Source organism: Lissotriton vulgaris, chromosome 10 (assembly GCF_964263255.1).
Source record: "Lissotriton vulgaris chromosome 10, aLisVul1.2, whole genome shotgun sequence".
Lineage (NCBI taxonomy): Eukaryota > Metazoa > Chordata > Amphibia > Caudata > Salamandridae > Lissotriton > Lissotriton vulgaris.
In genome coordinates, this window is record NC_141698.1 from 1,076,527,102 (window position 1) to 1,076,549,278 (window position 22,177).

At 48.9% G+C, this 22,177-nt stretch overlaps 1 protein-coding gene across 6 annotated transcripts in view; it reads left to right on the plus strand.

Annotated features, from left to right (window-relative positions):
- Positions 1-22,177, plus strand: part of THRB (thyroid hormone receptor beta) — a 582,690-nt gene that overhangs the window by 385,967 nt on the left and 174,546 nt on the right. For 3 of the 6 annotated variants that reach the window (XM_086942142.1, XM_086942141.1, XM_086942140.1), the window contains exon 3: positions 14,972-15,098. The exons of 2 other annotated variants lie outside the window; for them this stretch is intronic. In XM_086942142.1, coding sequence (XP_086798268.1) covers positions 14,972-15,098 — 127 coding nt within the window. The remainder of the gene's footprint in view (positions 1-14,971; positions 15,099-22,177) is intronic. One more of the 6 variants, XM_086942145.1, reaches the window with a different exon arrangement.

Sequence of the window (22,177 nt, forward strand, 5' to 3'; positions counted from 1 at the left end):
AAACCCTTCATTATCAACAAAAGATTAACATGCAAGACAGAATACGTTGTCTATGTCTTGCAATGCCCTTGTGGATTGCAATATGTCGGGAGCACGCGCCCACTTGCACACAAGCGCATCTTACAACACTTAAGGGCAATTTCTGGGAAGGATCAGGCCTACCCAGTGGCCAGACACTTTGAAACCATGCATGGAAGTGACCCCAGTAGCTTACAGTACTTCCTGGTCGACACAGTACTGCCTCTGAAGAGAGGGGGTAACCGGGACGCAAAACTGCGCCTCCTGGAAACCAGATTCATTCTTGAATTCAACACTAAGAGCCCGGGGGGTCTCAACAATAGCGAGGACCTTTACACTTGCCTCTAGATGAACAATATATTTCCCCAAGAATTATTCTGGATGTAAATAGCAAATCCCCCCTAACTGATTCTCAACGTGCTTTTATCTGACTTTGCTACCTGCAGTTAACTGTAGTATGTTTTTAATCACTAGTATGAGTACTAAATTCACTTTACAGACACTTTTTTGCTCTGCAGTAACTATAAGAGGATGTTCTAAAAAGTGCATGTCTTTATTTTGATTATTTTGTGCAATTGCTTTATATATGCCCACTGGGGCATAATATCTTTTTATAAGTGAAGGCGTGTGCCATCATTAATGATAAATGAGGGTTCCTGAGACTATATGTGTTATATATACTGAATGAACTTTGTGCATATATATGAAGTATAATCATTGAATTTATTAATTATGGTTTAACAGTTTTTAACCATTTGTATATATATGAAATGCGACTTATTTATAGTTTAATCAAGATATATATTTTTGTAACCAGGTGTATATATATAGAATGAGATCTATTTATATATTTATATAAAATGTTATAATAATAGTGATTATACTCGACCATTGCGGCTTTGCACATTGGAACCCTTTGGGCACTATGCCCTTTATCCACACTCAAATGAATGAAGTATGTCTTCACTATCTATGACTTTTGAAAAAATGCAATTTGCACAGGTGTAACTAATTATGTACTTGCACTTTAAAACCCTCGTTTGTGTTCATGACACTCTATGTGAGCAAGCCTCTCTCGAGGTGAAACGCGTCATGGCGGTGTTGCAGGCTTTAATTTTGGCACAAAATAAATCACTCTAAGAAACTGCACTTACCTTGTGGTCTCGCTTCCTTCGTTGTTCTGCAGAAGGCAGAGTATACTACGACGACCTTTGGACATATATATATATATATATATATACCCAATAGCGACCTCCACTCCATGGTCACAGATCGAGGCGCACACTGGAGAAATGGATTTTCAAGTTTTATTTGCCACACGACTACTACCCGGACAGACGCGTTTCGGCTGCACGCCCTCCTCAACAACAACAAAAAAATATAAATATATACATTTACAAGCCTACTGTATTACTTATTACTAGGCTGCACAAAAAACGGGACAGGCCATATATAGAAGTAATACAAAAGGCTTTAGTCCTACTTTTATTTCGGGTCTGCCCTGGATTTTGGTTCTCATACTCTGGTCACTCTAACCAGACCTGAAGTGGCCCTTGAAAACTGACCCGTTTTTTTCCAGCCCCAGAGTTATCATTTTCGAAAACGATGGGCAAATCTGGTGCATTATGAGTTGGACCTTGAGGGTCCACTAAGAAACAAGGAATTACTTTAGTAAGTCCAAATCCCATTTCCCGGCAACTCCTTTTTAGGTCTCGCCTGCGAGAACGCGCTGAAAGCGCGTTCTCGCAGCGAGAACTATAGTCGGCGTCTCAGCAGTCTGAGAACGACGAAGGGAGAAAAGACCTGGCCGCGCGCAGCGTTTCCCCATAGGATAACGTCGTGCACGCAGCCAGGTCTTGTCTCCACAGCATGGCATGGCAGACTGAATCGCGTCGTGCGCCTCTCCTGGAATGCAGGGGGAGTCTGCATACCAGCGAGCGGCGCTGATGAACAGGTTTTTTTTTTTTGTCGTCCGTCTCTGAGCACCCGCTTCACGTCGCTTTACTGCAGTGATCAAATTGGTTTCAAGAATCTCATCAATCAAAAACAGCAAGTGGGCTGCAAGAATGTTTGTGCAATTTACTGAGTCTTGGCTTGTGGTAAACCACCTAGAAGCAACAATCTGTGCTTTTGTAAAGGCAGGTTAATGCTACAGTTCAAAAATGTTACTTGCTGCGAGAAATCGAATCCGAACATAATAGACGTGTATAAATACGTACGATTACCTCTGAGTGCTTAGTTTTCGATTATAATGTTTGTATCATACTGCCAAAATGAATGTCAAATATGCATGAACGATAAAAATCGACCTTTATTTTTTGTTTGTTTATTAATGTAAACAACTACTTTTTAAAATGAAGGTGTACTTACTTACTTGCTTGGTGGTAGCAAGACACATTTGACACCAAAAGCATTTTTCGCGCTCAGGGAATATGCATTGCAACGTCCTTTAGCTTTTATAACACGTTGCAAGCATTGAATGCAGATGCATGATTAGTGTGCGATTACACCGATTAACAGCAGTTCAGCGGAGAAAGTTTTGTAACTGGAGAAACGTTTTCATCCTTTTAAAAGGAACATTAGTGTAAATGAAGGTGGGAGGGTCCAGTGAGCAGTCATTATGCAAACCCCCCAACTCCTGTGACGCTCCTGCTGCGCGCCTCTCTCTTTACTTAGTTTCTCGAGACACAGAGGCACTTCAGGGAGGCTGTTCCCGCCTGCAGCTGGCGACAGGAAAATTAGTCTGTCTTCCACGGAACACTGACGCACGCCATCACGTGTGCCTGTGACTCTCCCGCCCCCTCTAGTACTTGTTCTAAATGTTGATGACAGAATGAGGCTTATTAGCGTCATTGAACTTTCTAAAGTAGGTTTTATAGTTACGCAGATTTTGCTCATGTTGTCTGTCCGCAAAATTCACAATCACAGGTTGTACGCTTTGTGCAAAAAAACTGCTCACCGGTATAGATTATCATTTACCTTAGTGTCCAAAATGCTGACTTTGTTATCAGAAACTTGAACGCGGATTCTTAATAGATTTCAGCTATTAGCTTTGGCAATGAATTTAACCATGATATATGGCAGCGTAGCTGCTGTGCATCATGGGTCAAAATAATGCACACAAAAAAGGCGCCAGAAGGGCAATTAAGCTTAACTTCGTTTTGTAGCAGGAAACCAACAAGGATTCACAAAACTACAAAATGCAACAAGCATTATTTTTTTTTATCAATCTGAGATGGATTAGTAAATAAAAAGTTATACGTAATTTGATTTTTTTGATCTCACACTAATGCACTCCCTATCTCCCCCCCCCCACCCCCCAGCAATGCAGAGAGCTTGTTTCTGGACGAAAGTGAAAGCTTACCGTGCTTGTTTACAGTAGCCTTGCTCCTCAAATGCTGTTGCTGTGTTGCCATCTCTCTAGGGACACTCAGCTTGCAAAACACTTGACTTGCTAACTGCAATGCTACATCTGCCTTGCTTTGCCTCTAGACACGTTGATTCCGGGCAGACTGTGCTGACTCTGCCCCTCCTGAGTCTGAAACTGACCAATGCAGTCACCACGCAGTCTTTTCTCTCTGTCTTATGATGTCTGCCCTGCCACCATTTACTTCGGACCCTCACCCTAACACCTCCTCACCCTCACACCCCCTTACCCCGTCACCCTCACCCTCCCTCACTCTCACACACCCTCACTCACCTTCACACCCTCACACCCCCTCACTCACCCCACAACCTCACACCCAGAACCCTCTCACCCTCACTCACCCTCACTCCCTCACACCCCCACACACCCTCACACACCACATCACTCAGGAACACCACCACATCACTCAGGAACACCACCACATCACTCAGGGGCACCACCACATCACTCAGGGGCACCACTCAGGGGCACCACTATATCACTCAGGGATATCACTATATCACTCAGGGACATCACTACATCACTCAGGGACACCACTACATCACTCGCGGGCACCACTCAGGGGCACCACTACATCACCAAATATGCAATATAATGTTCCGTACAGGCATTTTCCCCACCCAACTAAAAAAGACCTTATTAAAACCTCTCCTGAAAAAGCCCGCCTCGATAAAAACCGACCTGAAAAATTACAGGCCTATAGCCAACCTACCGCTTCTCGCGAAAATAGTGGAGAAGGCCATGAACACCCAACTTACGGAATTCATCGAGCAATACAACTTGCTTGTTGAAACACAATTTGGATTCCGTAAGTTTCATGGGACTGAAACCGCACTTATAAAAGCAGCAGACGATATCAGACTAATCAGAGACCAAGGTGGTACAGCACTATTGGTGCTTCTAGACCTATCAGCCGCCTTCGACACGGTTGACCACAAGATTCTTGTCAACCGTGTCGAAAAAATGGGCGTGCAAGGCCAGGCAAAAAATCTACTGGCATCCTTGCTGACGGAGAGATCCCAGGCTGTGACCTTGGGTCAATTTGAATCGGCTGAATTATCTCTGCCATGTGGGGTACCTCAAGGTTCATCCCTTAGTCCGACACTTTTTAATATCTATGTGTCGGACATCGCAAAGACCATCAAAGCGCACGGGATGAACCTTACCTCCTATGCAGATGATACTCAGCTAATTCTGGGTATCAGAAATGATGGAGAAACAGTAGCGGAGAGTTTCAAAGCAGGTATGCTGGCCATAGGACAGTGGATGGCGGCAAACTGCTTGAAACTTAACTCCGATAAAACTGAGGTGGTCACTTTTGGCCGTCTTAGTCCTAGCTGGTCCCCAGTATGGTGGCCGTCATCTTTTGGAGCCGTGCCTGAACCTGCCACAAAAGTACGGAATCTGGGCGTCATCTTTGATGACAACCTAAATTTTATGGCACATGCCAATCAGACTGCCGCCACCGCATTCTACAAACTACGCCTAGTCAGGAAGATTCTCCCTTTTCTACCTAAAAATGTTGGCAAGACACTTGTCAGCGCCCTTGTTTTGTCAGCACTGGATTATTGTAATGGCTTGTTTGCCAGTGCCCAAGCAAGGGTCATCAAGAAACTGCAGGGAATCCAAAATGCGGCAGCCAGACTACTTTCAAACACCCCTAAATTCAAGCCCGTAGCTGAGACCCTGAGAAGTCTTCACTGGCTCCCAGTGAGGAACAGAATTAAATTTAAGACACTGTGTATTGTCTATAAGTCACTTCACCACCAAGCGCCGCAATTTTTGAAAGACCATCTTGTCCCATATACTCCCTGCCGGACACTGCGTTCAGCAAAACAAAATGACCTGGTTGTGCCACGGACCAGGTTGGTCAATTGGGGAGACAGACGTTTCTTAGTGGTAGGCCCTAAACTATGGAACACAGTCCCGCAATCCATACGATCTAGCCCAAATCTGATATCATTTAGGAAAAAACTGAAAACCTGGTTATTTAATCTTTAAAAATTCCCACTTATCCATGATACCTAATAGGAGAGCATACAACAGTACAGCGCCGAGACGCCTGCGGGCAATTGTTCGCGCTTAACAAATGCTAAAAATAAATAAATAAATAAATAAAATCACTCAGGAACACCACCACATCACTCAGGGACACCACCACATCACTCGGGGACACCACCACATCACTCGGGGACACCACCACATCACTCGGGGACACCACCACATCACTCGGGGACACCACCACATCACTCGGGGACACCACCACATCACTCGGGGACACCACCACATCACTCAGGAACACCACCACATCACTCAGGGGCACCACCACATCACTCAGGGGCACCACCACATCACTCTGGGACACCACCTGACACCACCACATCACACGGGGACACCACCACATCACACGGGGACACCACCACATCACACGGGGACACCGCCACATCACTCAGGGACACCACCACATCACTCGGGGACACCACCACATCACTAGGGGACACCACCACATCACTAGGGGACACCACCACATCACTCGGGGACACCACCACATCACTCAAGAACACCACCACATCACTCAGGAACACCACCACATCACTCAGGGACACCACCACATCACTCAGGGGCACCACCACATCACTCAGGGGCACCACCACATCACTCAGGGGCACCACCGCATCACTCAAATACACCACCACATCACTCAGCCCAACCACATCATCCCTCAGCACCACAACAGCACTGTCCTTGCTTGATACCAACAAGCATTGCCATAGCCAATAGAACTCGCATTAGGAAAGTGTAAGCTATTGGGTTTGTGAATAACAATGCAATTAATTTATATATTTTCAAAGCCAACACATATTAAACAAAATTGTCATTTACAATACAAATAGCTCACACTTTACTAATGCGAGACCTATTGCATTGCAAATGCTTGTTTTCTCAGATTTTCTCATGGACATTTCAGCTGTTTTCAACAAACACAATCTCAGGGTGAAAGTGAGAACTTATAAATCCGTTGCGGTCCCAACTGAATCAAGAGGCCACTTGTAACGAGGGCCTTTCAAAATCACACACTACTGAATTTCTGGGGTAAGTCGCACCCGCTCATTGACAAAGTGCCCTGAATCGGGCTCGTAGTGAGGTGTTTTGCTACCGTATTTTCTTCCAAACTTTCCAGGCAACAGCAAGAAGCACATTAGTTGCTGCATGGGGGGCTCAAACACAGACCTCCTGGAGAAGCAAAGCCCACCATTCTCCTGAAATTTGGGACTAAAGCAAATATAGCAATCTGTTTAGGGCCTTAACAGGCTTTCTACCCTCTTTTCAGGGCGTTAACCAGTGTTATTTCTCTGCCAGTGATCATGTCCTGATTGCTTAATAGTGATCTTCATTATTTCGAGTCCAGATTCCCCGCCCCTAGTCATAATGCGAGTCCTGATCCTGAAGATTGGCTACTCAGCCTTCTATTCATAATTAGTTTTATTTTAGTCTCCGCCCCTTGGCTATAACGTCCTCCCCTGGCCACTGTACATCCTGTATCTACCAAGTGAAAAGAAGGTGGCGGCAAAGCAAAGGAAGGGAGGGGCGGGAAGCCTAGGGCTGTCATCAGGGAGCCTAGACTCCGCAGTGATTGTTTTTACTTACAAGAACTAGGTGTTTACCATCTCATCTGCCTTCATTGCACCAGGCAGGGAAACACCCGGAAGCCGGAAGAGCTGCAACTCATGAGAGTGGATTACTCACAGCACAAACCTCCCGGGAACATGGCGTGACTTCCAAAACAGGATGAGCCTGATTCACAAAGGGCCTCTGCACTTGTGGCAGAGACACCACACTTGTGGGGGAGCCTCCGCACTTGTGGCAGAGGCCCTGCAGTCTCGTGGCAGAGGCACCGTAGTCGTGGGGGCGTCTCCACTCTAGTGGCGGAGGCCCAGTAGTCGTGGAGGAGTCTCTACACTCTCATTGGAATCTCTGCACTCGCGGTGGAATCTCTGCAATGACAAGGGCCTCTGCACTTGCAGAGAAGGCCCTGAGGTTGTGAGGGAGTCTCCGCACTTGTGGCGGAGGCCCCACAGTCGTGGTGGAGTCTCTGCACCCATGGCAGAGGCCCCACAGTCGTGGTGGATTCTCTGCACCCATGGCAGAGGCCCCACAGTCGTGGTGGAGTCTCTGCACTCATGGCAGAGGCCCCACAGTCGTGGTGGAGTCTCTGCACTCATGGCAGAGGCCCCACAGTCGTGGTGGAGTCTCGGCACTTGTGGCAGAGGCCCCACAGTCGTGGTGGAGTCTCTGCACCCATGGCAGAGGCCCCTACAGTCGTGGTGGAGTCTCTGCACCCATGGCAGAGGCCCCACAGTCGTGGTGGAGTCTCTGCACCCATGGCAGAGGCCCCACAGTCGTGGTGGAGTCTCTGCACCCATGGCAGAGGCCCCACAGTCGTGGTGGAGTCTCTGCACTCATGGCAGAGGCCCCACAGTCGTGGTGGAGTCTCTGCACTCATGGCAGAGGCTCCACAGTCGTGGTGGAGTCTCTGCACTCGTGGCAGAGGCCCCACAGTCGTGGTGGAGTCTCGGCACTCGTGGCAGAGGCCCCACAGTCGTGGTGGAGTCTCTGCACCCATGGCACAGGCCCCACAGTCGTGGTGGAGTCTCTGCACCCATGGCAGAGGCCCCACAGTCGTGGTGGAGTCTCTGCACTCATGGCAGAGGCCCCACAGTCGTGGTGGAGTCTCGGCACTTGTGGTAGAGGCCCCACAGTCGTGGTGGAGTCTCTGCACTTGTGGCAGAGGCCCCACAGTCGTGGTGGAGTCTCTGCACTTGTGGCAGAGGCCCTGCAGTCATGGTGGAGTCTTTGCACTAGGGCCAGAATCTCTGCAATGACAAGGGCCTCCGCTCTTGTGGAGAAGGCCCCGTGTTTTGTGGGGGAGTGTCCACACTCCTGGCGGAGCCCCACAGTCGTGGGGAAGCCTCAGCAGTCATGGTGAAGGCCCCGTAGTCGTGGTTGAGTCTCCACACTCGGGCGGAATCTCTGCAATGAGGTTTCTCATTACCGAGATTCCGCTACAAGTGCAGAGACTCCTCCATGACCGCGCAGCCTCCGCCACGAGGGCGGAGACTCCACCACGACCGCGGGGTCTCCACCATGAGTGTGGGTGACTTTTGTGACTCACGCCCAATGTGTTTTGGTCAGAGGAGGAAGGTATAGCCCGATTGGCTGGCTGAATTAAAGAAACATAGGACCCAATGAATTGTCTGTCCCCAGAGTGAGGACTCACTACACATGTTCGGACTGGGAGAACGTGGTGAAGTCACGGTGCACTATGAAGGGAAACAGCAATGATGGCTTTTCATACCATGTGAGCAGCAAGGGTGTACCACCTGCCCCCTGTTCTCACCCAGCACAGGCAAACACACCCCTGTCTGTTTCATTTCCTTACCACTCAACTTGAAATGGCACCAAGCAACCCTAGTGATTGGCAGGATCCTAAATATTCTGATTGGCTGAGCTCATTTTTGTTAGCTTTCATCCTCTGTATCCATTGGACACCAGTAAAACATCATCAGCAGCTTTCTAAGTGGCTCCTCTGTTATTGGAATGGATGAGGACAGTGTAGCATGAACACAAGCTATCTTCACTAGGTGATAGTAGCAGGTGGGAGGAAAGTGAAGTAGAAGTAATAAGTGAACCGTGCCCCGGAAATTAGTAACAAAAGAAAATGTGTGGACAGCGATAGGACCCAGAAGTTTAGTGACTCAGATGCACCCCTAGGTAAAGCAATGAATTAAAATTTCTATGTCATCAATTGTTCACCTGGACAAGTTGGATTCTAATCTGGCTTCCCAGTCGCGGCCAGCATGGCTCGTGGGTGGTTGGTTGCTCGGGTGTGGGGGTGTTGTGCGGGTAGGGGGGGTTTATTTAATAATAATAAAAAAATCTGACATACCTTTCCGCCAGCCAGGTCCTGCATCTTCTCGGTTCCTTCTCTCCTCCCTCCGGCAGGAACAGGAAGCAGGCAGCCAGGCTCCCCCGCCCATAGCCAATCACAACGCTGCAATGGCAGTGTTGTGATTGGTGGGGACGCCGCCAGCAAGGGGCTTACGGGGAGGACATGTTCTCCATGCAGGCTGCATTGAGAGCAGAGTGCGCATGACTGGTTTGGATGGCCCCAGAGGGCCGACCATTCATTGCACCCTCAGGAGTGGGTACAACACTCCTCCCCTGCCTTGGCTGCTTGCAGAGCAGGCCACCCTGCCCACCCGTTCACCCGCAACCAGACATAAATAGACATAACAGAAAGTTATTACCAATTTATGTTTCTGCTTCCCACACTGGAGAAAGCAGTGGGGCAACGCTCCTCCGCCCTAGTGGAGGAGCCGCCCTTGGGCTTCACCATCTAACTGAATGAGTGATCCTGGGCAAATCGCCTTTTCTCACCTCTCTGTGCTTCAGTTCCGGTTTGTGCAGCTGAACTGCAGTGTAAAGTGCTGCTGTATGCAAAGGTAGATTTCAATCTTTTATTAAAACAATTTCTTATCTTTAAACGATTATTAGGAAAAATAAAGTCACGCGAAAGGTACAAAGGGTGTGTTTGGAAATGTGTTTTTCTTTAATAACCTCCTAGACGGGAAAGTCTTAACATTAATCTGACCATTAATGGAAAGGGTCGGGCAGGGTGTTTCTCTGGAACGTCATTAGAAGCCTGGCTGTCGGCTTGATGCCAAAACCAATCGCTGGCAGAGGGCAAAGAATGTCTGCTGGTTACACTGGTGTGAAAGCAAACACTGACATGGTGTCTGCACTCTGATGGGCACAGTGTTTAATAGTGAGAGTCAACAATCCCGGCTCTGTGGATCCTCGCGGAAAGCTACAGGAAATGAAGGAAATTCTGCCAGGCTGCAAAAGCAACAGAGAAAAAGGAAAAATTAGAAAATGTAGTATATAACGAGAAAGGTGACCCCCTGGTCACCCTACCAAGATTAAGGAAGGAGGAGATGGACTGAAGGACTGAGTGTGGTAGGATAGCAACCATTTAAAACCTGAGATTCCAGGGTGATGCCTGGAGGGATTACAAGAAATGGTCTGTAAAAATGAGTTGGGTCGCCCAGCAATAAGGGATAAAAATACGAGTAAGTACAGGTCGATCATATGCAGAGGACAGGAATCAGCTACAAACACACTGAGATGAGTAACAAAGACCCCGACCTGATCTCATAGGAAAGGCACAGACGCTAGATTTTGTTTTATTGTCTCTGTGTGTTATTTTTTGTTCTGAGCACTTCAGAGCACTCTGTCGTCATGGTGAGAGTGTCTTGGTGGGTGGGGGGAGAGAGAGCCGGGAACGGGAAGTAAAGATTGAGAGGACAGGTGAAAGGGAGGGTGATGAGATGGGACATGCACCCTTAGGTGTAGGGGCCGATAAAAGAGCCAGGGAAACTGCAGCACAGATGTGAAGGTTTATTTTCCCTGCTGCCCCCTTTCTGCCCAATCAGAACTCTTCAGACCACGGGGTGCTGAGAGTAGGGGGTACTGGGTAGGAGGAATGAAAGTCGGGTTTGGATATTAGTCTTGCTAAGTTTGATGCAAACTCCCACGAAAGGAACAAAAAGACGCACGTCTCTCCAAATGCTCGTGCATGGTCTCCGCCTCCCTGGTGCCCCCAGAGTACAGAGGGCACAAGTTTGCATAATGGGCTCCGCTCCTAGTTGAGCCCTCCTCTCTGGTTGATCCCCAAGAACATGGTTGTGGGGAAGCGTCCACCAAACTGGAGCTGCCCCAGCACGTATGATCTCAGGTCATCAGATCCTGGAGGGGCGGCCATCTCAAGTGTGGTTCCAGGTCTAGGTACCTCCCAGGCACAGCTGGTACCAGCGGTCAGTTCTCAGGATTCCGTTGCGTCAGAGTTCCCCTCTGGCTCTCCCCCAATGTGTGAAGGTGGACTCCGTGGTCGAATGGATTGATACTCCATCCCATCGTCTGTCGGACTGGATCCTGAGTTGACCGCCTACAGCTCTTTACTTGGATCCAAGTCGAGGACAAGTCCGAATGCTGCTCTCTTTCCTCAGTTCTGGCTCGTGTCTGGATGCCTGAAGCGCGGATCTATACACCAGGAGGAATGTTGCGGCTGATTCAGAAGTTGAGTCACCTCTAGGCTTTGCTGGTCCCAGGCTCTGCTCTTGATACTTAATGATCGGCCCATCCTGGCTTATATCAACCTAGAATCAGTTCTCCCAGCCAATCTAGGTCTTATAAACCTGCTGGCACCAGACCCGCTGTACCCTGCAGTCCTGGGACTGGACACCTCTGAAGTCCCATCTGTAGATGGAGGGGCTATGGATGATCAATTTCCAGGCCTTCCATTTATAGTTGGCCTTCTCTGGGGGATTTTGACGCTGGTCAGTACCAGTAGCACCCAACCAAATGGTACCTCATGGTATGGCAAGAGCCCCCATAGGTCTGGCCATTGAGAATTTTTGCATTTATGCTGTGGTGGCATCTTTCTTCTCCTCTATGCAAATGTAAATTGTAAATCTGTATTTGTAAAGTGCAAACTACTCACCCTTACGGGTCTCATGGTGCTGGGGGCTGTTGTGGAAATTAAGTGAGCTATTGCCCAGAGTCACGTGGTGCTGAGCTGAGCTGACGCTGGGGATCGAACCGTGAACTCTGTGTTCCGAAGTCAGCTGCCTTGGCCGCTGCACCACACTCATTATGGAGCTCCAAGCAAGCTTGCGGGGTCTGGCAGGAGTCTATTTTGAAGTCTCCGAGCAGTAAGTACCAGGCGCCCAAAACCTTCTTATATTGGTCTCTGTAAGCTCCTGAACTGAAGGAACAACAGCTTCTCAGAAGGACAAGATTTGGTCCTCCCGTGTGCAAAAGAAGACAAACCATTTGGTGACTTCCCACAAGACATTGACACTGTCTAGGGGTCTCTCACTCATGCAGGCCAACTCCAACACCAGCATGGTGTGCTTTGGGCTACTCATGTAGGAAAAGCTTGAGTGCTTCCAGACCATATATAGGCAGAGTAAACTTTCAAGCTCTATATAGGCAAAGTAGTCGGTGAGCAGAAGCAGCGATGGTGCACTAACTCATTAACACCTCTACTAGGACTGTGAACCAGTGGCGTAATATTAACCCCTGCGGTGCGGGCCCCAGGGCTCCAGGACAACCCCTCCAGCACTATTCACAGACGGCAGGCCCCTGGCCTGAGGGCTCCTTACTAGGTCCCTGAGCAAGCGTGGGGGTCCCCTCCATGTACTTTGCAGGGGGGCCTTCTAAAGTGTTATTAAGCCACTGCCATGACTACTGGCTTCTCAGGGAGAAGGAGGCATACCTGCTAAACTTACTGCACCTGGGGCCCAGGGAAAAACCACTGACCTCTTCATTGATGGTTATAACTTCTTTGACCACTCCAGCAGAGCAAAATAGCCATGGTCACAGGGAGGTTTCTAGATGGTGTGAGCAGTGCTTAATTTGAGACGGTTTCAAGTTGGGCCCACCAGCACTTATTTTTCCTCTTCAGACTTAGACCCACAGGAAGGAAGTGAAAAACCATACAAGAGGAAAAGAATGAAGAGAAAGACGGAAAAAACGTGTCAAACGGAAAGCGCAGGGACCGGCAAGAGGGAGATAATGTCTGATAGTGGATTAAAGAGGCATGAGGTGGAAGCAAGACTCCCAGCCTTTGGAGTGGACACGCCCACATACAATTGTTCTGCAAAAAGTTGTCCCCGTACCTTTTCTTTAACAGATTAAGCACTGGGTGTGATCCATACCACAGTGTTTTCACCAGTTGAGCAAAGCTTTTCATTCTTTCAAGGTCAGTACCTGATGTGCGCAGAGGAAAGCCTGGTGCTATTCAGGCACCACCTTCTTGCAAGGAAGGTTCTGCACATTGCTTAATTTGAGCCGGTGGTTTCTGGTGCTCGGCAATTAATTGCCAACACCGGCGCTTGTGACAATCTGCCACATGGTGGCGCTGTCTGGCTAATTTAGAAATGACCACAACAACAGTTAATTATTAATTCAATATACATTAAAAATGACTATTACCTGCTGCCCAAGCCATTCTTTTAGCTTCAGGGTCCTGGAATAGTCTGAAATGTCACACTTGCACAAGAGTCATGGTTAGTAGTTGTGTTGTATACTCTCATTGGCAGCGGCAATGTGTGGTGCAAACTCCGGACGAGAGCCCAGGCACTTCTTTTTTTTTTTTACAAATTAAGAACCAATTCTGCAGCTTTGTGAGGATACATGGTAAGAACATTTAGACCAGCTGCTAGGTCAGCCCCAGACCTGCTAGATAGAGGGTAGATCTGAGGACCCCCATCAGTCCTCGGGGGAGAGCTCCTTTTGGGTGTGCTCCCCAAGACCCCACTCATCCCTTTCTCTGGTCTTCTAGGGGGACATGCATGGTCGATCCCTGACCGAAGTCCACCAAACACAATTATCCCTCCACATTATACCAATTACTATAGCCTTATAGCCCGCTGTAGCGGGCTATGCTGGCTATTAGAACATTAGAACGTTGGTAGCTCCATTGAAAACAATGAAGTGCTCCGGGCTTATAATGGCTGGTATAAGCCTGGAGCTCCAACATTCCAATGTTTCTTTGTTCACAGCTCTGGCTGTCAAAAAAGGCTTCAGGGAGCCTGAGGGGATTTCATCCCCTCGCGCTCCCTAAAGGCTTTGTTTTATTTATTAGAAAATTCTGCCCTCTAGTGGCAGAAAGTTCTAATAGCCTTATATCCCTTCGTAGCAGGGCTATACTGGCTTTTAAAGTCCCGCTGCCTTGTTAAAGTCCCTTGCCTTCGGCTCGGGCCTTTAACGCTGCAGCGGGCCTTTAATAGCCTGTATAGCCCGCTACGGCGGGCTATAAAGCTATATTAAAGGCCCGCTCGGCGAGGGCCTTTAACAAGGGAGCGGGACAGTAATATAGCCTTATAGCCCAGCTACAAAGGGCTATAAGGCTATTAGAACATTCTGCCACTAGAGGGCAGAATGTTCTAACAAATTAAACAATGTAATGTTGCTTTGCTGGTCTTTACCGGTGCACTCTATTGTCTGCAATGGAGCTCCCAACAATCCAATGTTTTAATACGTGCTCGAGCTAGCGAGTGGCGAACTAGGATGGGTTTTTAGCCATGGTGAACCCATAACTGTTTGTAAAGCAGGTTTTGTATTGTTGTGTATCCATTTCTTCTCAAAAAGGTGTTGATAAGGGAAGCGATTTAAGAATCCAAATCACTAGTCATTGCTGTTTACTGTTCCATGAGTGCTCATTCATCAAAGGTGTATATTCACTAATGCACTGTGCACATGTGGTGGCTGTTTCCGGTGGTGGTGGTGGCAACCCTAATGCCCTTTGCTTTCTTGACGTCACATGTGCCCTTACCTGCGACCCAGGCACATGCGACTACTCAAGCACTCCCATGCACCTGTCAATGTAAATTGCCTATCTGTGCCCTTTACACATAGAAAGGGGGTTCTTGTTGTGATGCGTATTTGTTTAATTTTCCATAGAGTAGTGGTTTGCGGACAGGTGGACTGGACTCTTGTTCCCGCAGCCCTATCCCAGGCTGCGGCAGGAAGAAACTGAAGACCGCTGGGGCTCTGCCAGACCATCTACTTACCGATACAGTCCAATCAGGTGAGATCCAGCTTACCTTTGTTCATTGAGGGGCCATCACATGGATCCACCATTAGTGAATCAACCTTTACTCATGGATGAGAAGGTACATTTGGTACCCAGGGATGATGCTGGCTCACCGATAGTGCACAGGGCTGGAGTTTGTCCCAGTAGCATCTGTGTTAGGGAAAGACAGAAGCGCGTGATGTAGGTGACTAGATGTCGCCATATTGGCCAAAGTAAACAACAGGGCCCTTGACTTCGAAGAGAATGGGGCTTCTGTGCTCTGGACACCTAATGTTAATGAGGTTCCAATTATATTCATTTATTTACTGATAGAAAGGCAATGATACGACAGATGTACTTGCCTACTTTCTATCCCATCTCATTCATTTATTTGGCTTGTTTAAATATTGGTTGATTTTTTTTCTGCATCCTTCCTCTCTAGAGAGGAAATGATGCTTCATGCCCTGGGCATTGTTTGAGCATTGGTATTTCAGCATCCTTGTGTCAATGGGACAATTCTGTTCTGCATCACACTGTAACACAAAAGGGGTCTCCTGAGGTGGGTCTAAGGGTCTGTTTGTAACTGTTAGTCAGCAGGAAAGGGAGTAAAGGGGCACCTCTACCACAGGCAAACTGGTGAGAGCTGGAATTTCTGTGGCCTTTGCTTCTTGCCTGAGACCACTGCCAGTCAGGGTCATGGGCAGATCCTTCAGGGGCAAAAATGTGTGCTGGCTAGTGACACAGGGGGGCTCTCTCTAGGATTTCGGCCTGGTGTCATGAAATAACAGGAATCTGCTGTAATTCACTTTGTCGTCGGCTGGCACTGGTTCTCCAAACCATGTGAGGACCACTTTGGTGCACGTACAATCTAAGTACGGACTGGGGCGAGGAAGAATATGAAGGCCACTCTGTTGAAAGTATGTATACAGTAAGGGCCAAGTACAGATACTGTAGGATCCGGGGCAAATGAAAAGGTGAAAAACACTGGTGCGCCTACGGATCAAGTAAGGGCTGGGACGTGAAAGAAGACGAAGACCACTTTGGTGCAAGTACAGATCCTGTAAGGATCAGAGAGTGGAAGAAGATGAAGATCACTATTGTGCGAGTACACTTGATGCGAGTACCAGTCCAGTAAGGATCAGAGCGCGAAAGAAGATGAAGATCACTATTGTGCGAGTACACTTGATGCGAGTACCCGTGCAGTAAAGATCAGAGCACGAAAAAAGATGAAGATCCCTACTGTGCGAGTAGACTTGATGCGAGTACCGGTCCAGTAAGGATCAGAGCTTGAAAGAAGATGAAGATCACTATTTTGCAAGTTCACTTGATGCGAGTACCGGTCCAGTAAGGATCAGGGCTAGGAAGAAGATGAAGATCACTATTGTGCGAGTACCCTTGATGCGAGTACCAGTCCAGTAAGGATCAGATCGCGAAAGAAGATGAAGTTCACTATTTTGCAAATACACATGATGCGAGTACCAGTCCAGTAAGGATCAGGGCTAGGAAGAAGATGAAGATCACTATTGTGCAAGTTCACTTGACGGAGTACCAGTCCAGTAAGGATCAGGGTGCAAAAGAAGATGAAGATCACTATTGTGTGAATACACATGATGCGAGTACCAGTCCAGTAAGGATCAGGGCGAGAAGAAGATGAAGATCCCTATTGTGTGAGTACCCTTGAAGCGAATACCAGTCCAGTAAGGATCAAAGCATGGAAGAAGATGAAGATCACTATTGTGCGAGTACACATGATGCGAGTTCCAGTCCAGTAAGGATCAGGGACAGGAAGAAGATGAAGATCACTATTGTGCAAGGTCACTTGACGCGAGTACCAGTCCAGTAAGGATCAGAGTGCAAAAGAAGATGAAGATCACTATTGTGTGAATACACATGATGCGAGTACCAGTCCAGTAAGGATCAGGGCGAGAAGAAGATGAAGATCACTATTGTGCGAGTACACTTGATGCGAGGACCGTTCCAGTAAGGATCAGGGCAAGGAGGAAGACGAAGATCACTATGGTGAGAGTACACTTGATGCAAGTACGAGTCCGGTAAGGATCAGAGCACAAAAGAAGATGAAGATCGCTATTGCGTGAGTACACTTCATGCCTTCAGTACCTGTCCAGTAAGGATCAGAGCGAGAAGAAGATGGAGCTCCCTTGGGAGAAAGTACAGGTACAGTAAGGATCATGGTGAGAAAGAAGATGAAGAGCACGATTGTGTGAGTACACTTGATACGAGTACAAGTTCATTAAGGATCAGAAAGCGAAAAAAGGTGAAGATCACTATGGTGAGAGTACACTTGATGCAAGTACGAGTCCAGTAAGGATCAGAGTTCGAAAGAAGATGAACATCACTATTGTATGAGTACCCTTGATATGAGTACAAGTTCATTAAGGATCAGAGCGAGAAAGAAGGTGAAGATCACTATTGTGCGAGTACCGGTCCAGTAAGGATCAGGGCGAGGAGGAAGATGAAGATCACTATGGTGAGAGTACCATTGATGCTAGTACGAGTCCAGTAAGGATCAGAGTTCGAAAGAAGATGAAGATCGCTATTGTATGAGCACCCTTGATGCGAGTACCTATCCAGTAAGGATCAGAGCGAGAAGGAGATGAGGCCCCCTTGGGAGAGAGTACAGGTACAGTAAGGATCGCGGTGAGGAAGAAGTTGACAACGTGGTTGCTGTAACAACACAATGAAGATTGGGGCGAGGAAGTCGATGACGACCTCTTTGGTGTAAGTACAGACACAGTAAGGGCCGGGGCAAAGAAGACGACAAAGAGCGATTTAGTGCGCGTATGGACTCAGTAAGGACCAGGGAGGAGGAGAAGAAGATGAAGACCGCGTTGTGCGAATCCAGATAAAGTAAGGAGGGCGGCCAGAAGACGATGGAGACCCCTGTAGTGCGAGCCCAGGTACAGTACGGGCCAGTGCGAGGAAGAAGCTTCGAGAGGTGGGCTGTAGCCATTCATCGCTCATCCTACTACATGTTTTAGCTCTGAGACCCCTTGCTTGTCTCCCTTTATCCAAAACCTTGTCGCGTGCAGCTCCTACCCACATCAAGCATTTTTCAGGGAAATTTTCAGCACAAAGATGAAACACTCTGAAGAAGTTGAGTGAAAGGGCCGTCTCCTGCCTGTGCACACTGAAAGGCATCTCTGTCTCCTTGGAAACGGATGTATGTATAGAATCTATGGGTTACCATGGTGCCCTCAGCTCTGCGGTGCAGCTTCACGGGTACTTACAGACCTTCAAAGATCCGACAGAGGCTGGTTTCACAGCAGTCTAGGTCTGTAAATAAGGTTTCAAACTCTCAATCCCATAATGGTAACGTCTTTGAGAGAGACAATTGTGCAGCGAGGCTTTAAAAATCATGTAATCCTGTGTATCAGACAACCTGGTTCTCAGTATATTCAGTTTGGGTGTAGCTGCAATTGATTTTAACAGATTTGAGGGGTTCATCCCAGCGAACGTCACAGCCCAATCAAGTGATGGGAGAAACTCTCCTCATTCCTGGGCGATTTGTATGGATTCTTTGTTTCCCAAGATTCAGCCTCTCTTTTTCACAAAAGTCTTATGTGTTCACTCACTGCCAATTCCTAGACACTGTGCCCTGAGCAACAACAATACTGAATCGTTTCACTTGCTTTTCTTCCAAAACACACTCAATCTCAAACATATCAAATTCTTCAGAAAGCAATTTTGCGCAGTTATTTAAAAACAACACATCAATGCCTTGGGTGATGTTAGTAGGAATTGCAGTGCGAGGCAGGATTTAAAAATAGTTTGGCACCTGGGAAGGCTTGACACCGTGTGCATGGTCATTCTAGATTGAAACTCTTTAAATGAGCATGTTGGTCTGCCTTCCTGGTCCTAGCGATCCGGCACCCACCCTGTATTTTTAGGTGATTTGTCAGTCTTGTGCTTTAAATATATATAATATATAACTCAATCATATAAATGCATATAGAGGGTTTCGGTCAGATCTCTTCGTCCACTGATTTATTCAAGTGTCATTTACATGTTGCCAATGTCCACCACGGTTTACAGCATGGGGCAGCGGGTCAGTCCACTTCAGCTATTGGGTCTCTTCACTATGAGTGATGGCGTTTCCCATGTGCGCATGCGCATAGAAAGTGGTCTATTCACTCCTTTTGTTTCTTCTTTAACCTCTTCAATGTGTTGGACAGCCGGGGGCTGTCCGACGTCACGGCGCTTGTGTGCGTCGGACAGCCGGGGGGCGCCCGAACTGCGCACGCGTCAAATTCCACCACACCGCGGCTGAATTTGCGCCGTGTCGAAGAGGTTAATTTCTCTGAGTTTGTTTATTTTTGAGAGGGGTCATTATTTATTTATTTATTTGTATTGCAAATTTACGCATGACACCTTTAGAGGGCAGGATTTTTATTTCTCATCGCTTTTACATTGTTTGTGCCTATTGTATGTACGTGTTTATAAAAATAAAAGGAACTCATTTCCGGCTTGCCAAGGCCAGACCTGGTGGGGCAACAGACCTGCTGTACTGCATCTCACCACTTCTGCACCATCCAGTACCAGGCCCTTCCTGCCTCCACTGACAGCATCTTCAGTACTTTAAGCCTTTTGTTCGTCTATTGTCACATCATATGCAGGTCGTGTACCTTGTTCTGTACCTGGGGCACCGGGAAGGTAGTGTGCGGCAGTGAAGATGTCAACAAACCATGGTCCTCTTGCTTAGGAACATTAACTCCACAGGCTGCACCAGTCTGAGGACCTGAGCTAGATCTTGGCGGACGGGTCACTGCTTCACAGCGGTGACGGCTATCCCGTCCGCCAAGATATAAATCCTTCTAAATCCTACTATATCCCATGGGGTTCATACTTCGGTGGATGGGATATCAGTCAACGTTGTGACGAGTAACCTGCCCACCAAGATCTAAATCAAGCTGTGAGTCTCCGGAGACTTTGGAGATGTGTCCACCCTAATGCCGGACACTACAGAATCTGTAATGCCATGTGGCATCTCAGCTTCCGCTGCTGAATGCTGCTCGTTGACAGCTATGTAGTGTCTTTGCTCACTGTTTTCATTTGAGGTTTACTCACTGTTTTTGTTGGAGGGTTTGGGACTGTGGAATAATTTAAGTTCTAACCTGGAATGGGGTTGTGTGAGGGTGAGGCATAGGCCTTAGGTGATAATAGAGTCTCTGTATTCATCTCTGTCCCCATCTCTGTCCCCAGGCCAGGGAGAGGTTTTTACCCAAAGGGATGGTCAGTTTAGGTTTGTGAATTTACCAATGTCCCGGGGTTAGAGGACCGAGGCAGAGCTGTCACTTCAGGGTCTGCTGTGCTGTTTTACAACACGAGTATGATAGGCCTGCTCCAGGGGTTAGAGTTCCAATGAAGACTTTATACCTGAAGAAGTCCTGTGCTGTGTCAGAGCATGAAGCAGCTACTGCGCACCTCCGTCACTCTTCTGGTGCAGCGCCTCCGTCACTCTTCTGGCGCAGCCCCTCCGTCACTCTTCTGGCGCGGCACCTCCGTCACTCTTCTGGCGCGGCACCTCCGTCACTCTTCTGGTGCAGCGCCTCCGTCACTCTTCTGGCGCAGCACCTCTATCACTCTTCTGGCGCAGCACCTCTGTCACTCTTCTGGCGCAGCACCTCCGTCACTCTTCTGGTGCGGCACCGCCGTCACTCTTCTGGTGCGGCGCTTCCGTCACTCTTCTGGTGCGGCACCTCTATCACTCTTCTGGCGCAGCACCTCTGTCACTCTGCTGGCGCAGCACCTCTGTCACTCTTCTGGCGCAGCACCTCTGTCACTCTTCTGGCGCAGCACCTCCGTCACTCTTCTGGTGCGGCACCTCTGTCACTCTTCTGGCGCAGCACCTCTGTCACTCTTCTGGCGCAGCACCTCCGTCACTCTCTGGCGCGGCGCCTCCGTCACTCTTCTAATGCGACGCCTCTGTCACTCTTCTGGCGCAGCACCTCTGTCACTCTTCTGGCGCAGCACCTCTGTCACTCTTCTGGCGCAGCACCTATGTCACTCTTCTGGCGCAGCACCTCCGTCACTCTTCTAATGCGACGCCTCTGTCACTCTTCTGGTGCGGCACCTCCGTCACTCTTCTGGTGCGGCATCTCCGTCACTCTTCTGGCGCAGCACCTCCGTCACTCTTCTGGTGCGGCGCCTCCGTCACTCTTCTGGTGCGGCACCTCTGTCACTCTTCTGGTGCAGCGCCTTCGTCACTCTTCTGGCGCAGCACCTCCATCACTCTTCTGGTGCGGCACCTCTGTCACTCTTCTGGCGCAGCACCTCCATCACTCTTCTGGTGCGGCACCTCTGTCACTCTTCTGGTGCGGCATCTCCGTCACTCTTCTGGCGCAGCCCCTCCGTCACTCTTCTGGTGCGGCGCCTCCGTCACTCTTCTGGTGCGGCACCTCCGTCACTCTTCTGGCGCAGCCCCTCCGTCACTCTTCTGGTGCGGCACCTCTGTCACTCTTCTGGCGCAGCACCTCCATCACTCTTCTGGTGCGGCACCTCTGTCACTCTTCTGGTGCGGCATCTCCGTCACTCTTCTGGCGCAGCCCCTCCGTCACTCTTCTGGTGCGGCGCCTCCGTCACTCTTCTGGTGCGGCACCTCCGTCACTCTTCTGGCGCAGCCCCTCCGTCACTCTTCTGGTGCGGCGCCTCCGTCACTCTTCTGGTGCGGCACCTCTGTCACTCTTCTGGCGCAGCACCTCCATCACTCTTCTGGTGCGGCACCTCTGTCACTCTTCTGACGCAGCACCTCCATCACTCTTCTGGTGCGGCACCTCTGTCACTCTTCTGGCGCAGCACCTCCATCACTCTTCTGGTGCGGCACCTCTGTCACTCTTCTGGTGCGGCATCTCCGTCACTCTTCTGGCGCAGCCCCTCCGTCACTCTTCTGGTGCGGCGCCTCCGTCACTCTTCTGGTGCGGCGCCTCCGTCACTCTTCTGGTGCGGCACCTCTGTCACTCTTCTGGTGCAGCGCCTTCGTCACTCTTCTGGCGCAGCACCTCCATCACTCTTCTGGTGCAGCACCTCCATCACTCTTCTGGTGCGGCACCTCCGTCACTCTTCTGGTGCGGCACCTC